At 41.8% G+C, this 24,092-nt stretch overlaps 1 protein-coding gene across 2 annotated transcripts in view; it reads right to left on the bottom strand.

Moving 5' to 3' along the window:
* Nucleotides 1-24,092, bottom strand: part of CFAP74 (cilia and flagella associated protein 74) — a 927,349-nt gene that overhangs the window by 790,182 nt on the left and 113,075 nt on the right. For both annotated transcript variants that reach the window (XM_085609345.1, XM_085609347.1), the window contains exon 6: nt 20,631-20,729. In XM_085609345.1, the coding sequence (XP_085465471.1) occupies nt 20,631-20,729 (99 nt within the window). The remainder of the gene's footprint in view (nt 1-20,630; nt 20,730-24,092) is intronic.

The raw sequence follows: 24,092 nt of genomic DNA, 5'->3' as shown, positions 1-24,092 counted from the left end.
ATATAAAAGGATCACGGAAGATCAATAACTCAGGGAATAACTCCCTTAGTGGTACTGGGTCATCCAGGTTAGGTCCGTAATAACCTGCCACTGTAAATTTGTACATATGAAACCTAATGTTAACTATGGCCCATCTGCCCATCTTATCAACTTTAAAGCCTTCCACTGATAAAACAGATTTTTTAAAAATAACTATAGCCACTTCCTTTGTGGTTATCTGTTGTGTAGTGCAGATGACATCCTGAATCCAACGTTTAGTTTTACACAGACTCCTCATCTCCTTCTCTGTTAAGTGTGTTTCCTGGAGAATAAGAATCTGTTCAGGAGTGTCTTTTAAGTATTGGAAAATTATCTCCATCCTATGTTTTACCCTCAACCCATTTAAATTCCAAGACAGAGCCCTCAAATATAGTGCCTGATCAGCTGCAACTTGCATCATTTCTCAATATATGAGTGATATATTGCTTAAAGGGTCTATTTTGGCGAATCAGACTTTTTTTTGCTTTTTTCCCCTATGCTCCCCACCCCGTGACCAGCCCACTCCCCCTCTCTCGCCCACCCTTGTGCTCCCCTGGAGAACCCCCACTCTTTCTCTTATGCCCCTACCCTGGCCTTTGAGGCTTCCCTCTCGGCATCCAGGACGGTTAAGATGTCTGTAGCTCTTTGGTTTAAACGTAGAATGGTGCTTACTGTAATTAGACGATCTGCTCCTGATCCTAAAAAAGAAAAGAAAAGAAAAACTAAACTAAGGATTAAAAACAGGGGAAAGGCTAGTTATGGTAACGAACTGCTGCTCCACTAGCAAGCCCCGAAATAGATTGTAGAAAATTTTCCGCCTCTTCCAGCCGCTTGAATACCCGCATTTTGTTATTAAACATTACTTTTAATGTAGCGGGAAATTTGAGCTGAGCTGTTGCACCTAGCTGCCTGAAGAGATCTAATAACTGTCCTAAATCCCATTGTTTAGATGCTGTTATAGAGGAAACATCCGACCTAATTTAGAAAGTTATCCCTTCTGTGCTTAGTACGTTCATCTTGAGAGCTTTGTTCAGTATTTCGTCTTTTAGATTATAGGTTAAGAAGTGGACCAGAATTTTTCTGGGTCTAGTTTTGTTTGGGCTTAATTGCACCCTCTGGATATCAGCCAGAAGGGCTTGCTCTGAGCAATCAATTTAGTAGATTGTTTAATCAGTTTCACAACAAACTCTTTGATGTTATTACCCTCCGCTCCCTCAGGTACTTTGAGTAAACAGAGATTATTCCTTCTCTGAGAATTCTCAATAGACTCTAGCTTCTCCTGAAAACCGATTTCGCGTTCTTTTATTCTAGTGAGTTCTTTTACATTTTCCTCGGTTTTTGCTGTCAGCTCCGCTACTGTAGATTCCAAAGCAGTGGCTCTAGCTGCCAGTGAGTCAAGCTTGTCTTCCATTTTCTCATAGAAGATCTTGATTTCAGCTTGATTTTTTTCTGAAACCAGGAACCTACTCTTTATCTCCTCTGTTAAAGACTGTAACAGATGTGGGACTGACAGGGGAGTTGGTAAATCCTTTAAGCTCTCTCTTGATGTAACAGTATTCTCCACCTCCCTTACCATAATTTGGTTTGTCTTTGAGGAAGTCCCGTCTGTGGTCTGGGTAACCAAATTTGGTAAATTATCCCCTACATCTGGCATCATGAATCCTTCTAGTCCCCCTTCTTCTGACTCTCCTTCAAGTAATTGGAACCTATTAGGGCTTAATATGCCTTTTGGGTACTGGAGTGACAGCGCTGGGCTGCTCTCTTTGTTACTCGACATACAGTCTAATGGTTTGAATATCAGAGTACTGGGCACTACTTTAAAGTAATTTTTTAATGAAGGGGTAAGTTTTGCCTTTGGTTGATTACGTAAAATCATTTTCGATTTTTTATTTTTCTTTATCTTAATTTTTACTGGCTTTACTTGGTTCCTGTTGGCCGGGCTCTTGGACTGCGTGAATTTCTTGTGACCTAAATCATCTGTCTTGAAATGATTAAATGTGTCAGAAAATAGTTTTTTGCTTGTGCTTCTTAAAGCATATCGCGGTAATGTCCCAGTACCTGCTGTTTCCCCTTTGCCGTGAGATTTTATTGCGGGATCCCCTTCTGGTGCCCCTTTCCCTCCCAGGTACACCTGAGCAACACTTACTGTCTTTTGCAGCTCCAATTCCGATCCTTCAGGCAACTCTGCTTGTCTTCCACTTGCTCCCTCCGTTCCCTGTGCAATCCTAGTGAATTGTGGGAGCTTGAGTCCGACACTAGCACTGCCCCTGCCCTTGCCACTATGAAGGAATCTTGCTGCTGCTTTTCATCCACGCTGAACCTCAAGAGCTGCCCACGACCACAACACAACCCTCGCCTCCTGCGCCTCCTGCTCCTCCTGCGCCTCCTGGCTCCCTCTGAGCCGCGTGGCCGCCGCCGCCCCACGAGAAACCAGCCCAGGTCCCTCCGCCGACAATCCAGGGAAGCACGCTTGAGAACCCAGAAGCCTGAAAAACTCTCCGTGGAGCTGCGGCACGAAGAAGAGCCAGAGTTACCCTCGTCTTTGGCGTCCTCACCACAGCTGCCTTCGTCCCCACCACGTTTTCTTTACCGGTGAGACTCGTTTTTTTATTTTCCCTTCCTTCTTGAAACAAATGTTTAAATTAATAAATAAACTATAATGCTGAGGTGTTAAGCACCATTTTTCGGATAGAATAGTAGGTTTAGATGAGCATTTTGAGCTTTATCACGGCAAAACCCGCCCTGACCCGTCGAAGCCTCCGCGACCTGCTAACCACCGGCTGCCATGTTCTCCACCAGGACTGAGGATTCTTACTCTTCTGATGAATCATTGTTATTCTTGTATAAAATATATGCGCTGCAATGATTAATTGACTGAAGCTGACGAAAGTGATTAGCAATATAAAGACAGTGAATGAACGATTCCACCATTGTGCTAAAGCAGTGTACATATGCTGGCATATAAGTACTTTGTATAATGTACTCCTATAATGGACCCTAACCTAATTGCCTAGGGCGGGTGTTCTGCCAAGAATCCCCTACTGAATGATCTAAATCCCCATTACTTGAAGGCAAGGTATGTAGGTCCCCATCTTGGTCACAGGTTGGACATCCCTCCTCGCAGAGGGTAAACAGAAATCAGTTGTGCTCAAACGCCACTGATAGCAATGACCTCGCAATGACAGCAGTGTGCTCCTCTAATTAGAGTAGGGAAATGCGGGTGTATTTCTAAGAACAGCATTGATGCTTCTGTGTCGAGGCTTCAGACGTGCTGACATTGTATACTGTCTTTTGTGATAGCGCTGTCGACTTATGAACAAATAATAAATGACAACATTAGCACAATGCATGTTCAGGCCTTGTTCCGAATGTTCAAGGTGTTGTGATAGTGTACTTACAAAGTGGAATTGTAAGCAATGTGGATTCAGAGAAACAAATCCTGCACTGTCACATAAAAAATGTGTGTCAAACACCAGTGTGTGGAAAAAGAAGGCAACTTTAGAAATGCGTACACGTAGAATGGCAGTGTTTCTTCCTGGGCCTAATCTAGCCATGTGACACCTGAATCACTTCAACTTGCCTTGGTGACATCAGAGCTGTAAGCAGACCAGTCTTCCACTACAGGTATTTAAAGTTTGCTCCAGTGAATAGATCAAAAGAAGCAGCCATGAGATGGCTCAGTAAAGTCTTTAGCCCGTAAGAAACTGGTTATGGTGGGCATAGCAGAGGGAATGAACTGAATAAACTGGCCATGAAAAGAGTGTTTGAGAATATCTCAATATAGCAGGAAGGAGAATCCTAATCAAGTTGTTTTGGAGACCCTTGCAGTTCAGGTGTGTAAGGTAAGTTAACAATTGATTAACAATGAGTAGAACCCTAGCAATGTGCACCAAACACAGAAACCCTTCTAGTTTGCTCTACACCTTTTCACAGTGGAGTTAAGTGTGAACCTCTGCCAAAATCCGTCTGGCTTCTGATAGACTAAACAGATGGCTAAATTAGAAGTTGTAAAAAGCCAGGTTATGAATTTGAAAGGTTGCAGGGTTTGGTAATAAACATCAGCTTGCTGCTTCGACAGAAGTGCTGGCTGGATCCTAAGGGTAATTGGTGAGTAGCAATATAATTAAAGAAGATCTGTGAACCAATACTGCTTAAGCCACACTGGAGTATAGAGATTCCTTTGTGGCAGTTCATTACCCAGGGAATCAGGGCAAATGGAGGAAATGCCTTGCATCAAGTCCTTGAAAAAGTATCCCCTCTAATCCCTGGTTGCCACGGCCTGCTGGCACAGAACCAGTATTTCTTCTTTGACTGCGTGGCAAATTAATTGTAGTTGATCCCAGCCCTAAAGTTAGATCTTTATCTGATGCAGCACTCATTCGTGACACTGCGATACTGAGAAGCTTGGAGTATCTGCTGGTAATTGCTTAGACCTGGTAGAAGTTCTGCAATGAGGCATACCACATGGGCGAAAGTTAAAACCCACAAATACTGTACTTCCTCAGGCATGATGCACAGCCTTGTTCTTCATGTTTTTGGATATAGAACATGGAGGTTATGATGTCTGGCTCTGCCACCACCAAATGTCAGGGTAGGAGTGTCTTGAGCCCTAATCATCTTGCTCCTAACTGCAGATCACTGATATGAAGTTTGTTTTCTTCCTCTGATCCTTTGCTTTTCGTAGTTACGAGAGCCCCACTCCTTTCTCTATGCATCCATTGTTTTTTCTAGGCGAGAATTGAATGAGTCTTCAAAATGCAAACCATACAAAATCAGTTTTTTTTTTGTTTCTTAACAGGCCAAATTTGGTAGCAAAATCCTTCCACTTCTGCTCCGCTGGCAAAACATAAAAATTAGCACATTTGCTGTCTGAATGGAAAAAAGACCGAGTTCAGGCTGCTCATGCCTCCATGAACTGCAAAATGCAGTCCTTGGGGGTGTAGACCTTCCAGCGGGATTCCGATTGGCTGACAGAAGCAAATCAGAATGGTCCTAAGACATGGATCATCGCAAAATGGTCATGAGTTAGGGTCATTCTGATTGGCATTTGTTTGAAGTGAATCCCAGAAGTTGGAGCACCAGAGGGGTTTGTGTACGTTTAAAAGCCTATTATGTTGTTCAGAACTTAACCTTGCATTCATCTAGGGACAGGAGTACCTTGTTTCCTCAGATGAGGTGAGACTGGTGGAAGGTGAAAATTCTTAGAGCCGATTTCAGTCCTGAATATCTAAGGAAGCCATGAGTTCTCTTTCTTCCAGTAAGGAAGTGACCTCCAGCAGTATAACCATCAGGAAGGATTGCTTTTTAAAATGCTTGTTTTACTTTCTGTAGTCCAAGATTGGTATCCAGCCACCAATGTTTTACTCCACCAGAAGAAACCTGAAGTAGAACCAGTGGCTGAGCTAATTTCTGTGCAGCAGCTTTATTATCCCTTTCAGGGGCATACTGGGTATTTCTTTTCCAGTTGCAGCGAGTTGAGGTATTTGTCTGCAATGGTAGGGTTGAGCAAAAAGTCAGGGGTATGACCAAATTTTGCAATTTGAGGCACTCATCACTGTATAGTGATTTTTCTCCATTACATTACAAAATCAAAGATCCTGTCCTCTACATCTCACAACAGTCTTGAATATAAGAGTGGCATGCTGTATTGAGGAGTCTGGCTTGTTGTGCAGTGTCTTGGGTCTGGGATTGGGGTTGGGACCTGCCTTGTAGCCTTGCAGTTTAATGTCCATAGCGTGGCCTTTGCTAGACTCTCCATGTTGAGAAGCCAAGTTGAAAAGAGGTCTGTTTCTTATGGATGGTATTGTTGTTGCTGGCTGACACAGCAGGAGTATCTTCCCCTGGAGAAGTATATTCATCTGCCTCTCGTGCCACATAAATTAGTTATTCTTCTTCACTGGAGAATTCATAGCAAGCATGCCATGTCTGTATCTGCCGTGATCCATTGTCAGGCTTCGTGGACATGCTTCACGAGCAGGGTTTCCCCTTAAAATGCCATGTGCAACAGCTTGCACTCAACCTTTGTACAGAATGCGGTGCTTTTCACCCCGGGCAATACAGAGCTGGAACGTCAACCAGCTGATGACAACAGCTGAAGAATTCTACACTACACAATATATTCCTTTTGCCTCTGTCCTTCTGTCCGCAGAAATCAGGTATTTCATTGGAGAGATGCAATTCGATATATGTCTCTCATATCTCACTAGGACTGCCAAAGAATATGCTGCTTTTATTGATGTAGGAGTCATAGATCTTACGCTTTTCTCTAGAGTACTGATTCGCCTACCATTTCAACCCAGCAGTGCTGAAGTTGGAGTGATGCCATTGCATGAATGATGCTGATCTGCTACAGTAATAGAGGCAATCAACCTTCAGATGACTGTAAGAGAAGCTTGAGTTTTGCCTGAGGCTTGATATTTCTTCTCCAGGTGAAGGACCACTGTCAGGACCATTGAAAGAGCCTTCAAGAGTCTCTAAGCTAACTTGCAGGGTCTGATTATGTCCCAGTAGATAGACATCCAGAGTTCTTTCACTATGCACCTCTACCCTAACCCAAAGTCGCAATGTTATCCTAGCACAGAGATATTCACATACATTTGACAACCCACCTCTAGCCTGACCAGCAATGTGCACTTGGACCCCAACATACAGAAACATGTATCTTGGTTTGCAGTATGTACTGGTGTACCAGCGCGGATCTGAGGGTGATAAGATAAGATGAGTGCAACTGAGTTGCCAACCAACTTTTATTATCCACCTAAAGGGCAATTCAGGTTTAAATGTTCTATACAAATTAATCTGGAGAACCCCCATCATGTAAAATATGAATAAATGAATTTAACACCCATTCTTAGGTCTAGCATACCCCCCTGGGGGTGGTTTTAAAAGATGTTAGAGGCGGTGCCAGACTTTGGATATGAGCAGCATTTAGTATGACTTTGAGGTAGACAAACAAACATGTTGCTGGAAACACTGCTGTGATTTTAGGGAAAGAAAGCTGAGTGGCCATGAGCCACTCTGTATAGAGTAACGCCTCTTGTCAGTCATGCCCTTGCTGGAATCAAAGTAAGCCTCGAAATGAATGAATGATCCATTTATAAAGTGCTCACCTGCCAAAGGGCATCCCAGGGCTAGCAGAGGTAGACATGAGAGAGAACAGCCGCAGGGACTCTAGAAAGAGAAAATAGCTAAGTTTTCAGCTTTTTATGAAAAAGATTGTAGTTGGAAATAGATTCCAAGTCACGAAGAAGATTCATTTTCGTGGCTACAAGAAAAGAGAATTATCTCACCCCCAGTCCTGGCCAACCTGTTCCAAAGACTGGCCAAATGGAAACAAGAAAGTGACCTAAAATGACGACCAGGGCCATAGAGCTGAAATTTCACTTTTAAGTAAGAAGGCCCAACAATCGTGGAGGGCTTTGTAAGTAAGACACGTGGATTTGAAAAGAATCCTTTTCCTAATTGAAAGCTATGTAAGAGCACAGAGTGAAGACTTTATAGATTTGCATTTGGGGATGTCTAACTAAAGCTATGTTGCTGCATTCTGATGAGTGTTTAAGCGGTCCAGAATGCATACAAGCATGCCTAAGAGCAAGGCTTTTCTGTAATAGATTCTTCACATTATAAGTCCTTGAATAATGGTCGTCCTAAATGAAAGGAGGAAAAGCGGAAACAGTTTGTGTAAAGTTCCAGGATGAGAAAACAAGGAGGCCACTCTGTTGATCTGGGAGGGGAATGAAAGACTATTTTCAATGACTATGTCAAGATTTCTGTCAAAGGTCACTGGCAGGTGAGGAAATCTAATTTCTCCAGGTACCAATTAGGTGTCCAACAATTTCAGAATGTTTTTCGAAGATGAACATTTCAGTTTTATTTTCCTTTAATTTCAGTCAATTTTCTATCCAATTAGCCACTGCTTTCATTCAATTGTCAAAGTTCCTTTGAATGTCAAAAGTATCATTAAAAATATGAGGATCTGAATGTCGTCTGCGTAGGAAATAATTTGCAGGCCAAAATATCTAACCAAATTAGCAAATGCCTGCATATATATGTTGAAAAGAGTGGAGCTGAGCAGGGATTCTTACAGAACCCTGCACATCTGGGTGAGGGGTTTGGAGCAGAATATCTCCAAAGCTACAGTTTGTGTTCTAATCGATGGGAAAGAGTGGATCCATTTGACTACCTTTACTCCAATGCCTGAAGAGCCCAATCCAGACAACAGCACAGCATGTGATGCCATATCGAATGCTGCTGAGAGTTCAATATGACCAATGCAGCAGTGCCTCCTAAGTCCAGAATGAGCCTGAGGTCATCAATAACAGCAACTAAAGTGGATTCTGTGCAGGGACAGGATCTAAACCGAGATTGAGAGCGATCAAGTAGATTGTTTGCCTCCAAATAATTAGGAATGCACTTGTTGGTGACCTTTTCTGTTATTTTTGCCGGAAAAGGAAGGAGAGATATAGGTCTATAGCTGGCTAGAGATAATGGGTCTGTGTTGGGTTTCTTAAGCAAAGTGCTAATAGGCCAAGGGAACAACCAAAGAGATAGATTACAAAGAATGGTGAGAACTGGACTCAGACTGGGTGTTGCTAATATAAGACAAAGAACAGGGATCAGGAGGGGAGCCCGATTTGATTAAACAAAAGGTGTCTGAATCAGATATTCTGAGATTGGAGGAAATTCACATTGTTGAAGGTTATTGGTCTCAGCAATATAACCCTCCGAAGATTTCTGGGCACTGGAAGGCAAATTCTGAGGGACATTTTCTAGCATAATTTGACACATGCAAGGGAGTTCCCAGTATAATATCTGGCAGTCTGGAAAAAAATAAACTATCAAAACCTAAACCAAGCAGTAAATATAAAAATTACTGAGCAGAGTACCCAACGGACAAAAATTAAGAAACAGAGACCCATACCACAGCAAAGATGTTAAGATATTTACCAAGACAAAAAAAGAAAATGCCAAGAAAACCAGACAATTCTAGGCTTTTAATTTATCGCAACTGAGAGATAATAATGCTGAAGTAAAGAACCAAACCCCCATCCAGGGGCTGAAATAGAGACCCACTCAAGAGTAAAGATGTCACAGCATTTACCAAGAAAAAATAAAAGGCCCAAGAGAAATAGACATTCTAGGCTTTTAACTTATCCCAAATGTGGGATAATAGTGCCAAAGTAAAGAACCACAACACCATCCAAGGGCTGAAATACCATCATCATGTGAAAAGAAAAAGAAAAAAAAGATGAGATTTCCCAATGGAAGGCCAATCTCAGGTGTCAAAATTAGTAGGGCCATTAGCACCTATCTGTAAGGCAATCCCTCTTTATGGATGATCACTCTCAAAGTTTTGGACTGATGCTGCTGGTTTTTCAACTCTGAGAGTGCATTTAGGCTGCTAACCAGACCTCTATGCCAGTGTTCTGACCCTTTAAAGTGTATATTAATTGGCTTATAATCTATTGGCACAAGTTAACTTACTTAGAATTCCTTAGTATACCAGGATACACAGGGCCTGTAAGTTAAACTGTTCCTCATGGCCTGGAGCAATGTTTGTGCCACCACAAATGTGACAAAGTAAAACATGCCTCCCAGTCTGCCACTGCAGACTGGTAAGGCAGTTTTAAACTGCTAAACTCATCTCTGTCATTTCAACTAATGACAAAGTCCAGACCTTCCTTTTTAATATATATGTCAGCCCTAAGGTAGGCCTGTCAAGCCCTAAGGCAGGGTGCTGTATATTAAATGGTAGGACATGTGTTTTTATATGTCTTAACAGTAAAAAACCCAAATTGTTGTTTTTACTATAGAAGGGCTAGTAGCCTCATTGGCAAGTATAGGGTAACATGATGACTACTCAGCTCTGCTAACTTCTTAATGGGACAACTAAAGTTGGTACTTCAAGGTATCAAAGGAATAATTAAATTAAACCAGATGAAGCCCACGTCAAATTTAATGTAACATTGGAGTAAAAAACAACTTTAGAAAGTTGCCAATTTGTTGCCCAAGTTTTCCTGTGACAATTGGTGATTGCTGGTCATGACACAGCCTTCTAACCTCCTGGGAGACATGTGAACGACTCCAAGGAAAGGAAACAATAGAGGTCTGTCGTTGGAAGAGGTGTTATCTCTACCTGGTAGAGGAAGCCTAACAGGGTTTGAGCCCAAAAGGTGAGCTTCAAATGAGAATCTGCCTGTGAAGGGTAAATGGTGAACACCGAAGAGAGGGGATGCTCTTTTGTTCTGGTTGACAGGTTGGAGTCAGGGACAGAGATGGGAAACAGTTGTCAAACTTGTTTTCCCGTGGGCATGTAGCTTTCAGATACCCACACCTCTAGGGTCGGTTACTAGGCTTCACAAACTAAAGTGAAAAGTTCTGCCATCTTGAGAGTGGGTGTAATATTGCATTCTGGGATAGTTAGATGCCACGATTTGCTGGAAGTCATCATCAGGCGAGACGGGGCCTGGTAGCCCATTGGCTAGTAGTCATTGCGATCCCAGAGGACATATTGTGGCATCCAGACCTCAGATCACATCTGCACTGGAGAGAGGACCAAAAAAGGACAGCCCTTCTGTTCTCTGGACCCGGGAAAGAAAGACTGCACCAAACACTCGACTGCACCTACTGATCCTTGGACTAGCAAAGAGAGGACTGTGCCTGTGGTGCCCTGCTCGAGGAAAGTCATCTCTGAGCCCCAGACAGAAGAGGTGAACTCCAATAGTCAGTTGTCTGACTTCCTACACAGCTTCAGGGCCATAAAAGCTGAAGAACTCTGCCTTGGTGAGTTGGTGGCCGCAATCGCTTGATCACTACTGACCACTGAAGCGCAGCCTGGGAGACCGAGTTCTGACACTTAAAAGTTGCACTGAGTCTGCTGGACCCAGGAGAGTTGTCGGAGTGCAGTTTGGTCCCCCAAGACAGACACTAGCCTCACTAAAAAGGAACTGCTGGTTTCGCAGTAATGGGAGACCAGTAGACTAGTGGCAATATGTTTTGCGCTGGATTTCACCCGGACTTCAAGAGGCATTTGCCTCTGTGGTCTAAGTCGTCCCACCATGTTCGTGAACCAAGGCTGACCCTCAGAAGACCCTGTCAACTAGATCAGCATCCACATCATCCTATATCCCTTGCAGCAGGACCACTCCATTGATGTCTATTGCAGTTTACCCATAGAGAGTGAAAGTGGACTGCAGACCTCTTTGACTGCAAGGTAACTGTCCTGCTGAGCTTTATTCACCCCTGTCACTTTCTCTCTGCTAGAGTTGGTCACCCGAACTGGAGTAACCGAACACAACTTTACCAAAGTTTTCAAAGTAACTGATAACTGCAGTAGTTGCCAATGTTTGTTTGTTATTGGAGTAAAAGGCAATGATTTACAATGTGCTTAACAATTTATATGTTCAGAACCCTCTGGTGGATTTTCTTCATTTTGGTGTCGAAAGATTAATAAAAATAGGGTATATTTTTATAAATTGGTGTTGGAGTACCTTTCTGTCGTGTTTCTTTCTTATTCAGTTGTTTTGCTACTTCTAAATGCTTTACAATTCGTCCTTTGTTAAAGCCTGACAGCTCGAAGCTACAGCAACCCAGAGTTGAGCTAAGGTTTTGCAAACGAGCCTGACTGGACTCAAGATGGATTAGTGAGTTTATTACATGGTGAGGATGCACAACTATGCCATATAATAAACCGCTTTCCACACACCATCTAACTAAACGAACAGACAACAGACTCAATACCACTGTAGTACTTTTCAAAGGCTTCACAAATCCTCTCAAGTATTAACCAACAAAAATTCTGTTTCGTAACTAGGGTCTACCCCACCTCTTTTTCTCATATTGGGGACTCAGCTTCACCCAGGGTCCCCACACTCCGATGGATGTAAATTTGCTCCAATAAGGGAAAAAGGTGAACACCGGGCACAGTGTCAGATAAACTCTAATTGCAAATTGACTCCCAATGGACAAAGCTATCTCCGATTCTACTAACAGTTAACATACATGCCTAACACACATATACCTATATATGGAAAAACAAACAGGCTAATAAGTTCATGATATATCTCTTTAATTAATACAAAATATAAATATATTTTTTTTGGTTTTCGTTTTCAATTTTTTACAGTGAATTATTTTCTTTGTATCAACATATATATTTGTGTGCAGCAATACATCAATATATCATCATGTTACTAATAAACATACAAGTTAATTTTAATATACTGTATGTGGGTTCTAATTAAACTATGATTAGTTTTTCATGATAAATTTGCATTGCCTGTTTGTGATATCTCAACAATTTCTCATTTCTTATATTTTGATTATCTTTCCTTAAACATTCAATAGACAGTAACAATATTGAAAAAGCGGTGTAAATATATTTTTATCAGATTTTTACTCTATTGATGATAAATGAGCACATAGGCGGTCGATTGACACAACGCGTTTCGGCTAGGCCTTCGTCAGGAACCCGCTCTGAGTTTTACACTATATGTGAAAAATAATAACAAAAAAAACATATACCAATTAAAAACCAATCTAAAAAATTGTTTTTGGGAGTCCCACATATATCATAAAAATGAATCAAATGTTGGGAGACACACGATATTATCGTACTATTACCAGAGACCCTACGTCTCAAATTGTTAAACAAATACTCAAAATAACAAACAAGGCATTGAAAAATGGAGATATATGTATTAAGGAATGTACATTCCTTAATAAAGAAAAACCTAAAATGGCTAGCATCTACGGCATACCAAAAGTACATAAGAACGCTAGTGACCCACCGCTGAGACCGATAGTCACCACTATTGGATCAGCGACGGAGCCACTAGCCAAGTACGTAGATGCACTATTATGCAAACACATTCCCAAAACTCCAGCATTTGTAAAAGATACTAGACATATTATTAACCTATTGGAAAACACGCCTTTCTGCACAGATACTCAGTATATGGTCACTATGGACATAGAGGCCTTATACAGTAATATTCCCATTGGAGGAGCCATTGCAGCCGTGCATTGGTTCATTAAGGCTTACAACATTGAATGTCCTTCTGTTTTCGTGCTGGAATGCCTCAAAATTGTGTTAGAGGATAATGTGTTTGAATTTAATCAACAACTGTATAAACAGAATCAAGGCGTCAGTATGGGAGCGTCTTGTGCCCCAACTGTGGCGAACATTTACATGACCTTTTTTGAAAAGAAATACATCTACAACGAAATAGCACCATTTTATGAATCAGTAACCAAATGGTCGAGATTTATCGATGATGTCTTTTTTATTTGGTCAGACACATACGAGAAATTGCTTGAATTCATTGAGTGGATTAATTTATGTGACGAGAATATCAGCTTTACTAATAACATTAGCTCCAAACAAGTAGAATATCTGGACATCCTCATCAAGCATCAGATGGGAGTGTTAACAGTCGTGTTGTTCACCAAAACCACTGCCAGGAACACACTACTGCATTACGACAGTTATCACCCCAAGAGCCAAAAGGATAATATACCGTTTGGCGAATTCTTGCGCCTAAGGCGAAATTGTACGAATATCAGTGATTTTGATGAGAAATCGGAGGTCATGAAGAAAAAATTTCATGCCAGAGGTTATCCGAACAAAATTGTACGGGATGCCTATAAACGGGCACGCTACTATGATAGGCAGCATTTACTAACAAATATAAAAACCAAAACAAATCCACCCCTGGTCTTTGCAACACGGCACTCTATGTTGAATGCCAGAATTCGTCAAGCGGTATGCTCTAGCTGGCATATATTAAATGTGGAAAAATTCAAAGAAGGAGAAATAATACCTAAACCGCTATTTGCATACAGGCGCAATAAAAGCTTGAGAGACCACATAGTACATTCCAGGATGAAAAATGAGACTACCCTTATCCAAACTAATCTGGAAGGCTCTAAAAAAGTGGTAGGAAACTTTAAGTGCACCACGTGTAGATCTTGCCCAATGGCCATTGAAGCATTGACATTCACTTTCAATGGCGTCAATATTTCTCCCAAGACATTTAACAACTGTAAATCGACAAATGTCATTTACTTGATTGTATGTCCATGCCATATGGGATATGTGGGAGAAACAGGGAGAGCCTTTAATGTCAGACTAACAGAGCACAGATCTGCAATCAGAATGCAGAAAATATCTGCACCCTTGGTACAGCATTTTGTAGATCTGGGACATACACCAGATGACATCCAGTGGTATATTTTGGAAAAGATTTGGCCTCGAGCAGGTATACAGACGGATAAAATCAGAAAAATGAGAGAAGTCTACTGGATGTTTATCCTTAATACAGCTACATCTGGGCTTAACCAAGAAATACCTTGGGATCAAGCAATTAAAAATAATGGATAAACCATATTTGTGACAGAAGTTAGTCCAGTTAAATCTCAACCGGATCTCATGTTGTGCCAAATAAATCGAATAGAATAGGGAATGGACACAGAACTACCGATTAATAAAATACTGATTTCCCATCTAGTGATAATATTTCCAAGGAGGTTTGAACATAATCAACAAATACAGATTAGGCAATAAAAGATAGTAGTTGACAAACCATTAAGTGGATAAAACTGTGTGCTTTAGGCTCTAGCTCCATTTGTACGCAGGGGGGTTACACTATCAGCCTCTCTGGACTTATTAGTAAGTAGATTTCGTCATTGTAGTGAATACACGTCACCGACAGTCAGTGTCTATATATAACAAAAACTTATCCATTACCCGTGGGGACAAAGATTAAATTGGGGGTATTCATGAATGGTCCAAACTAAATATGTAATAGTCGCCATTTGTACGTTTACTAAAACAGATTGGAATAGCAAGGAGATATAATCATTCAAACATGGCGTGTGTCCAGCAACCATTATCGGGTATGCCATAAGTCCTATATCTATGCGAGTGATGAAGTGCGTCAAGGAAACGCACGTCCACTCGGCGTACGTAAATAGACCTAAAATGGCCGTGAGCCGGATTACTGCCGAACCAAACGAGGACGCGGAGCACAAGAGAGAGGAGGTAAATGTAACTTAAGGTCTAAATTATGAGAAGGAAAGATACTAATTAGAGATAGAACTGTATACAGACTCAGACAGAATCGCAAGTTAAATTAACGTTGGGATACAAGCCGTGTTGCCAGAAGTTTTAAAGAGTGTAAGCATCATGACACTCGCCTCATAGAAGGTTTACATCTCGATCAATTAAAGAAAGGGCGGGTTTTCTATCAAATCTCCAGTTACTAGAATTAAGGGGAGCACTTTTAAATAGACGTTCAACCTGGTGTTGTCATATTTAGTAAGAATTGACATACATTTATTTATGCCACCAACCAGGAGAACGTAATAGATCGCGAGACGCGGAAGAAAAAGATATCGCCAGGACAGACGATAAAATGAAAAAGACTGATCATGAATAGAACTAAAAGATAAGAGCGATAAGGTATGTGTATTCAACGCACACGGGCGAATTAACATTACTACAGCTGAGAATTAGCACCATGTGTATATAAAAACAATTGACAAATTATAAATGCACAAATGATTTACTTTGTAACAGTGTATACTATATAACCAGTTAGATCTGACATTAATTAAATAGATATACAGTTAACTTGCTAATTATCAACATCAGCTTAGAAAACATCAATAAGCTTACAAACTAGGGCTCTTTTCTATATAGATTTATTAAAAGTAGAGCCTTAACAATATATTCGCTTACATATCTAAACCCGCAGATCTGATCCCTCCCTTGAAGACAGAAAAGAAGGTGTAATCCTCCACCATATATATTTTTTATTGGAAGTCATTTGGATATCCAGAAAAGTACATTTTGAGCAAGTGAGTACTTGCGATATTTTATGGAAGAATGATTATTATCTATAATACAGAGATCACGAAACTATATTTACCAACCTTCAGTTTGTGCGACATACATGTACCTTTCTTGTCCTCAGAGTAGAAATATCATATATCATCTTCCCAAAGAAGAATACAATCTGGGTTCAACTCACCAACCGAGGTTAAGAACGAGAACAGTCAATGGAAAAAGGGTTGGTATAAACTCGTTTTGAATAGATTAACTGATATAAGTGGGCTATCGATAGAGTATAGATGACGCATATTTGCCTAACATAGGTCCAGAAGTTCGTTACTATGATACATCCCACACAGTAGAAGAGTACTTATTTCATCGTAAGAATCAGAAGGGTATGTCATTCTCCTGTTAAATTTGATCCTAAGTTATGAGCCTATTGGCCAATTGGAGAAAGGTTATAGCAGATTGAAAGTGACCCCTTCTTAAGGGACAATAGGGTTGTTACATTGTACAACTGTATTTAAGGAGTGGTGAGCTCAGTTAAGTTTGGAGACTTTGGATTGGATCCGATAATTCATATGAATCTATACACAATTGAATTTTTGTAAATGAATAATTACTGCTATATTGACTCCCAAAAACAATTTTTTAGATTGGTTTTTAATTGGTATATGTTTTTTTTGTTATTATTTTTCACATATAGTGTAAAACTCAGGGGGTACTGACGAAGGCCTAGCCGAAACGCGTTGTGTCAATCGACCGCCTATGTGCTCATTTATCATCAATAGAGTAAAAATCTGATAAAAATATATTTACACCGCTTTTTCAATATTGTTACTGTCTATTGAATGTTTAAGGAAAGATAATCAAAGTATAAGAAATGAGAAATTGTTGAGATATCACAAACAGGCAATGCAAATTTATCATGAAAAACTAATCATAGTTTAATTAGAACCCACATACAGTATATTAAAATTAACTTGTATGTTTATTAGTAACATGATGATATATTGATGTATTGCTGCACACAAATATATATGTTGATACAAAGAAAATAATTCACTGTAAAAAATTGAAAACGAAAACCAAAAAAAATATATTTATATTTTGTATTAATTAAAGAGATATATCATGAACTTATTAGCCTGTTTGTTTTTCCATATATAGGTATATGTGTGTTAGGCATGTATGTTAACTGTTAGTAGAATCGGAGATAGCTTTGTCCATTGGGAGTCAATTTGCAATTAGAGTTTATCTGACACTGTGCCCGGTGTTCACCTTTTTCCCTTATTAGTTTATTCCCTGCTTGGGCTGTATATCCAGTTAGCAGGGGCCCCGTTGCTTTACCAAACATGTAAATTTGCTCCATCCATTAGTATCTCCCCATCTTCACTGGAGGGCTGCAGTGGGATATTCAGAAAGGCTGCCACTTCTACTTATGCATGAAATGGTGCGGTTTGTTGTCCTTGAAGACTATACTAAAAGGGAATGTTCCTTTGTATTGGATTTGTACACTCTCGGTTTGTCCTTGATATGCTTTAAGACGATACATGTGAACTTTGACTGAAGATACATCTTGGAATAGGGTGCATGAGTAGTCAGGAAAGTTGACCTTTTCCAGGCCCTCCGCCACACTAAGAATCTCCTCCTTTTCAGTAAAATAGTCGAATTTAGCAAGCAAATCTCTTGGGCTCTGGTCACTAGCGGGAAGTCTCTGGCACAATATATGGACCTATCTAGTCTCAACTCCAGGAGGTCATTCTCCAGGAGATTTGAGAATATGGCAATCAGGAAGGCTTTCATGTCAGCTCTCTCTGCTCCTTCTTTCAAGCCTCTCATTTGAATATTCTCACTTTGTGATCCCTTTTCTGGCTCCACACATTTCAGCAGGGTCTTCTGCACAAGATTCTGCTGGTCAGTTCGCACCCTCCTCCCCTTGCTTGGGCAGTCTCCAGCCATTCCACCCTGCTTTCTGCTCTACTATCCTTGCTCCTATTTTCTTACTATCATTTCTGAGGTCTATAAAGTTAGTCTTCAGATCTGCTCGGCAGTCTTGGATGTTCCTGAAGAAGTCTTGCTGGAGTCTGTCCCTGAGCTCCCTCTTAAAGTAGGCCAGGCTATCAATAATGTCTGCTTTGGTGAGGGTCATATGGATGTCACTTGGCTGCAAAGCAAAGGGGTCACTTTGTCCACTATTAGATCCACATGCTGCCTCTTCAGATACAAGCTGTATCAGCTAACAGAGCACTACAAACACACAAAAGGCATGGCAGCTCATTTTCTCACACCACAGGGAATTCCAGCGGTAGGAACACAAAATCCAGAGATTATGGTCGGAAAGCCCTCACCCACATTTTCGTGGCATGCTTTATCAATGACCCATAGTGTTAGGACAGTGCCAACACAACACAATGATCTCAACGTTAATGAAAGGGAGAACAAGATAAATTGCTTCTTGTTAACAGAGGGGTCCAGATTTTATTCTAAACCTACCTCTGCATAAACCCAAGGGATTGCCTTTATTAAGTGGGTATACAGGGTAGGGTTAAAAAAACAAAATTGGATGTTATCAATGTCTTAAACATCCCTCAAAGTTATCAATCGCCAGCATGTTTTCGGCCACGTTTGTTGATCCGTGTTCCCACCTTCCTAGTTGTCATACCCATGTATTTAAGCCCGCAACTGCAGATAATAATATAGACACGTTTTTAGTATTGCAATTACTTTGGTCTTGTAAGAGACATGGTGTCTTCAAGCCCAAATCAACACTAGTTGTTTTCTTCGTAAAACAGCACACATTACAGTCTCCACATGGATAGTGTCCACTTACAGATTACCTATCCAATAGGGTTTTCGGTCCCTGGGTTACAGGTTTGTTTCTGGGTCTCTTTTGCATTATTAGATCTTTTATACTCCTGGCTTGTTTGAATGAAAACAGTTTTTCCAAATTCAGACGACCTGAGTTAAGAAACCTTGTCAAACAAGATAATCTCATCATGAAGAGTTAAGTGCGGTCACTATTCCTTGCTATCCTCTCTGCTCTTTTGGTATTTTACGTATCAAGGCGCTGGGTTGATGGGCTTAATCGAAAAGCCAGGTCTTGAGTCTCTCCCTGATGTCCGCCAGCAAGGGTGAAGTTCTGAGGTGGAGAGGGTGAGAGTGCCAGGACTTGGCGGCAATATGGGAGAAGGAGCGACCTCCGCTGGAAAAACATATTGTAGCTTCTATATCCTTCTTCTGTAGGTGAACCCCATAATTATTCTCTCCTTTCAGTGGGCAACTGTTTGTTTCAGCTCCAGAGTGTTTGGACTCTATGCTATGCCCTATGTTACATTATTGTCTCAAAGAACATCCCTCTTTCTATGCCTCCTATGTCTATGTCCAGTTGCTTTAATTTGCCAAGCTTGCGGTGCCATCCAGGAGGTTAGTGACAGAGGACACATAGTCTGTGCAGATTTGTGCATGGATGTGTTTGGATGCATTAGCACGGTAAGGCTATACTTATTGCCTTTGCTAACACTTTTTGCACGTCTACATATTGTGAGTTAAGTGGAAATTTTCTTGCATCATATTGTTCGCTCTAATTTAGAACCAGCAATAAGCTACCGATAAAACAAAGCGCCAAGCAGGTACAATAACAAGCGCCACCTGGCAACCATGCAAGACATCCGCTCGCCTGTCTTATGTTGTAACGTTGCTGCACATGCAGTTAGTGTCAGAGTTTCAGCTCCCTACAGTATAAGTGAGTTGTCCTATCATGTGGTAGTCCCTGGATCTTACCTCTTGTGATGCGATAACAAATTTCACAGGCGAAAAACAATATGTTGTTTGATGGTCCTAATGTTGAACAAAAATAAACAGAAAAACTTGAAATATTTTACATTTCTCCTCTTTGAGGACGGAATACAATACAGTGCTTGTTTAGAATCCAAGCCAAACACCAGCCTCCATCAGTCAGCGTGTGATTGGGAGGATGTGTGTGTTGGGCCCATGATATATATCTGCCACCTGGTCACGTCCTGGGTATCTGGCCTTTTGGTCAGTGTTGGCGGATTTGTAAAGATCCTTTGAATTCTCTTGTGATTGCACTTTTCCCAGGGAGAAACTGGCCATTGGCATTACAGAGTTAGTGCCTATTCAGCCAGTGTCACACATCCTGAAACTGGAAGCACACCATCAAACTGAAAACTTTGCAGCTAGGGAAACACTGTCTGTATATGTCACTGCCCTGCTGGAGCCAGAGGTGAAAGGTTGAGGGGGAGGATGGCGAAGGGGGCCAGTACAAAACCTGCAAGTTGTAATACCGCCCAATATTCTACCTCGGTGACTGGGACTATGATAAAAGGGCAGCTTAGACTCCATCTCTCTTGAATCATTGGTATACAATATGACGAGGCCTTCGTCATGGTGTGTAGATGTCTGTCCAATTGTAATGGTGTTTTTTTGCCGAGACGTATAAGGAGAAAGGAAAATAGCATTCAAAAGACAAGAAATTACACCAGTGAAGAGAGAAACTTATAGTTGTACAACGGGACGACAGTGCTAGGATAAAATCATTTGGACAGCACAAAGACGAGGTGACAGAACTGGGACTGAAATACTCATTTTTGAGCAGTGCCTGTACAAACAAACAAATGGCCTCATTGTCCATTTCCGGGAATCGAGTGTTAAGTAGAGTTTTCATTTCAAATCATTTGCTCCGGATTAAGTCATCGGAGAGAACCCTGGTGCAACATCCCGCCGCTCACAAGCACCCCGTGCTCTGCTTGGTACCTACATGTTGTCGGCTGCCTTCTCCGCTTCTATTTCCTGCTCCACGCTTTCACGCTGCTGCTCCAAAGAATCCATGCGATTCCGGCAGGCAGTCAACTCCCCCCTGAAACCAAGAACACTGAGCGTGAATGTCACGTCAACCTTATGGTGAAAACTGTCATCTTTTTATTGTGAGCTCGTGACATTTAACAGCCTTTAGTGACTTTTACTTAAAGGCATGCCCACTTTACATATCTATGCCTCAAAAGGAATTGTCTCTTGCAGTTTAATCACAGCTGCACCTTTTACTCCATGGTTCTCATTTTTGTTGTTTACTTTGAAAGCAATAAAAGGCTGGAACACCCCTGCTAATATGTATGATCTGATGATTAAATGACCTGCTGAACTGCCATCCACTCCCCTCACCCTCAGCATTAGCCTTCCTTTCAAAAGATTAAATAAAAAAAAATACCTGGTGTCATGCTAACCAACCACAGCCCGCAATAAACCTGGAGTCTTGCCACCCACTCAGACTATCATCACTTCAAGTCCCACCCCAACCCTGTTCAAATATACAAGAATTATACTTGGTCTCCTGCTTCCCACCTCAGAGCCCTCCGCACCTCCCCTGCGTTCCGAAACCACACAGTAGCGGCTGCTCTCACTGCAGAGTGGCGGGGGAGGGGTATGGGGGCAGACTACGAAAAAGGGGGAAAAAAATAACTTACCACCTTCTCGCCGATCGCCGTTCTTCTCCTTTCTGCTGAGGTTCCCAGACTCCCTTGCGGCCAATCCCAGCGCTTCTCTCATGCTGTTAGCAACATGAGACAAGCACTGGGATTGGCCTGAGCGGGCTTATTTTCTGCTACAAAAGGGTTTGGGAGCCTACGGCTGCTATTCCTTCCACCGGGCAATGCAGCGCTGGTTGGGGAGATGTCAGTGCGCATGATGGTTTGGCCGTACTGTGGCAGCTGGCCAAATCCATCATAGCACTGAGTGCAGTGCCACCACTACCTCTGTGACTGCCCCGTGATGGCCCAGCCCACAAACGTGGCAGGAAAGGAAAAATAAAACGATAATAAACACGTTTTATTATCGTTCTATTTTTCAAAGTTTGAGGCCGCTGGCAGGGGAGGTGACTCTCCTCCACCATAGCGGAGGAGCCGCCACTGAACCGGCTGCTCTGCTGTTCATGTAGCAGAGAGCCAGCACTGTGCTAATAGGCTCTCCGAGTGCCTTGTCAGTGAGCGCAGTTATAAAGTCCTTGTTGGCATGGGCCAGCAGTGAACTACACTGAGAGGGAATCTACTTGCTGCCACTGCCAGCATGCTCAACAAGAGAGGGTTATGGCCCGTTTTAAGCAAGGCTAGGCCAGGATATCAATAACAAAGCGAAAGAAGTGCCAATACTGATGATCAATCAAATTTTACTTAGTACAATCACACGTGAAACTCGTTGTGATGTAATCATTATTCTTTTTTTTTTTTTTTATTTTCTCATTTCATTAGAAAAATGGTCAATACATTATTTTGGACATTTTTTCAATGGTCAATACAAAACTAAATTCTTCTAAAATTTACATAAACCACACTACACCACATCTGAGTCTTAAACAAATATACATACATATTTTAACAACACACTTAATTGACAATGAAAGACAAAAAATAGACAGAAATTAAGATGTTTGACAATTAGATGACCTCAAACTCCCAAAAAACTTCAAAAAGTTATGAAAAGGAAAGAAAAAGGAAAGAACAACAAAGGCGAACGGTAAATTATTACACAATTAATATTTCAACAACCCTAGACAATGGGCCGAGACCAAACAGTGTAGAGTCAAGGGCAACCTACTGATTTAATCAAAAATTATTATGAACAGTTCATTCAAACATTATGAGAGACAATCTGGTTATGCACTTGGAAGTTCATTGTATGGTCAACGCGTTTCGAACCCAGAAAATTGTTTGCGGGTTCTCATCAGGACCTAGAACTAGAGCTAGAGAGATAAACCAAAAAAATAGAAAAAAGAAAAAGAATTGTGTTAATTTCTACAAACTCCATTTTCATGGGTAAAAACATCTAAACGTGACCTCTTCTAAGTGATGAAAAATTACCTTAGTCTGAGGTCAGCCGATCTCAGTACATTTTATATAAGGAAGAAGAGATAATCTTAGTTGCAGCGAAGAACACCGATAAGAACTGTGTGAAAGATGATAGAAAGCAGAAAGCAGTCCAAGTCAGTGTTTTGTATGTAGACTATATCAATAATGAGGCAGGTTTTTTCGCGAAATTACTTTCGAAACTCCAGGGATGGTTGTGAGAAGTTGGCCTGATATGTAGTGCTCACTATTCTAGTGATCACTGTGTATCATTCCAAACGACCCTTATTGATGATTGGTTGTAAGTCAACCTTGTAGACCAGCTATCCTAGTAGCGTGGACAAGAGCAGTCTTCAGGCTAAACTCTAGAGGGCGTGTTAAGCCAGCTGTTTACCATCACATATACCCCTTGAACACCAAGTGAAAGGACACCACACGAGTTGTTATGAAAATAAAGGATATTTATTTATACCAAGACTACTCTGGCTCTTTATGAGTCAGGGAGCTAAGCACAATACAAAACTCTTGAGAAAAATACTTCTAGTTGCACAATTTACCCAAATGCCCGAAGGGCACGAAACCATTTACACTGCAAGTGGAATGGGAGATGTTAGAGAGTCTAAAGTTACTGATTCCGGAGGAATCCGATCAGTTGGACTAAACGGAAAAGGAGTTGGACACTTGTAGAGTGAACCTACGATGGAGCCCCGAAATGCTCGAGTTACCTAGCCCAGAGGCTGCGGCTGCGTGGGGTTCAGCAAGATGTCGGGAGTCCTCGTTGTAGTCTCGGGAGCCTGAAAGAAGAAGTTGCTGGCAGGCGACCAGTGTCGATGTTCAGAGAGATCCAAGCCTGGATCGGTGATGAAGGAAACCTGAAAGCAGAGGGGACTCAGTTCTCAACCGCTAGCCAGTGATTGGGTGGGCGCCAGGATGGTACCGGATGAAGTCACCTCGACCAGGTGAGTGGGTGACGTCGGACTCGGCTGTTCCTCGGACCAGGAGGCGCGGCGGCGACCAGGATGGAGGGCGAGCTGTCCCACGAAGGTGTCTGCTGTCGATGATGCTGGGCCCAGGAGTGGGGCAGCAGGTTTTAGCAGAGGCAAGCCCACGCGGTGGAGTCAAGATGGCGTCTGGAGTGGACCAGGAGGGTCCGGGGTACTCCTCTGTTGAAGGGGAGCAAGGGCCAGTCTGGAGCAACCAGACCAGCGATGAAAAACTGTCGTGGTGCGTCGTGAAGAGGGCCACTAGCCGACGGCGAGTGGCCAGACAACACGGTGAGCAGCAAGGAGCAGAAGGGCCCCCACGCAGTTTTCGTGGATGCGGGGGAGGCAGACTTCGGTGCTGGAGCTGCTCAGGGTTAGGGCTTCTCAAACCCTAGGTGCACT

This window comes from Triturus cristatus, chromosome 1_2 (genome assembly GCF_964204655.1).
Source record: "Triturus cristatus chromosome 1_2, aTriCri1.1, whole genome shotgun sequence".
NCBI classification, from domain to species: domain Eukaryota; kingdom Metazoa; phylum Chordata; class Amphibia; order Caudata; family Salamandridae; genus Triturus; species Triturus cristatus.
This window is presented reverse-complemented; position numbering and strand designations above follow the sequence as displayed.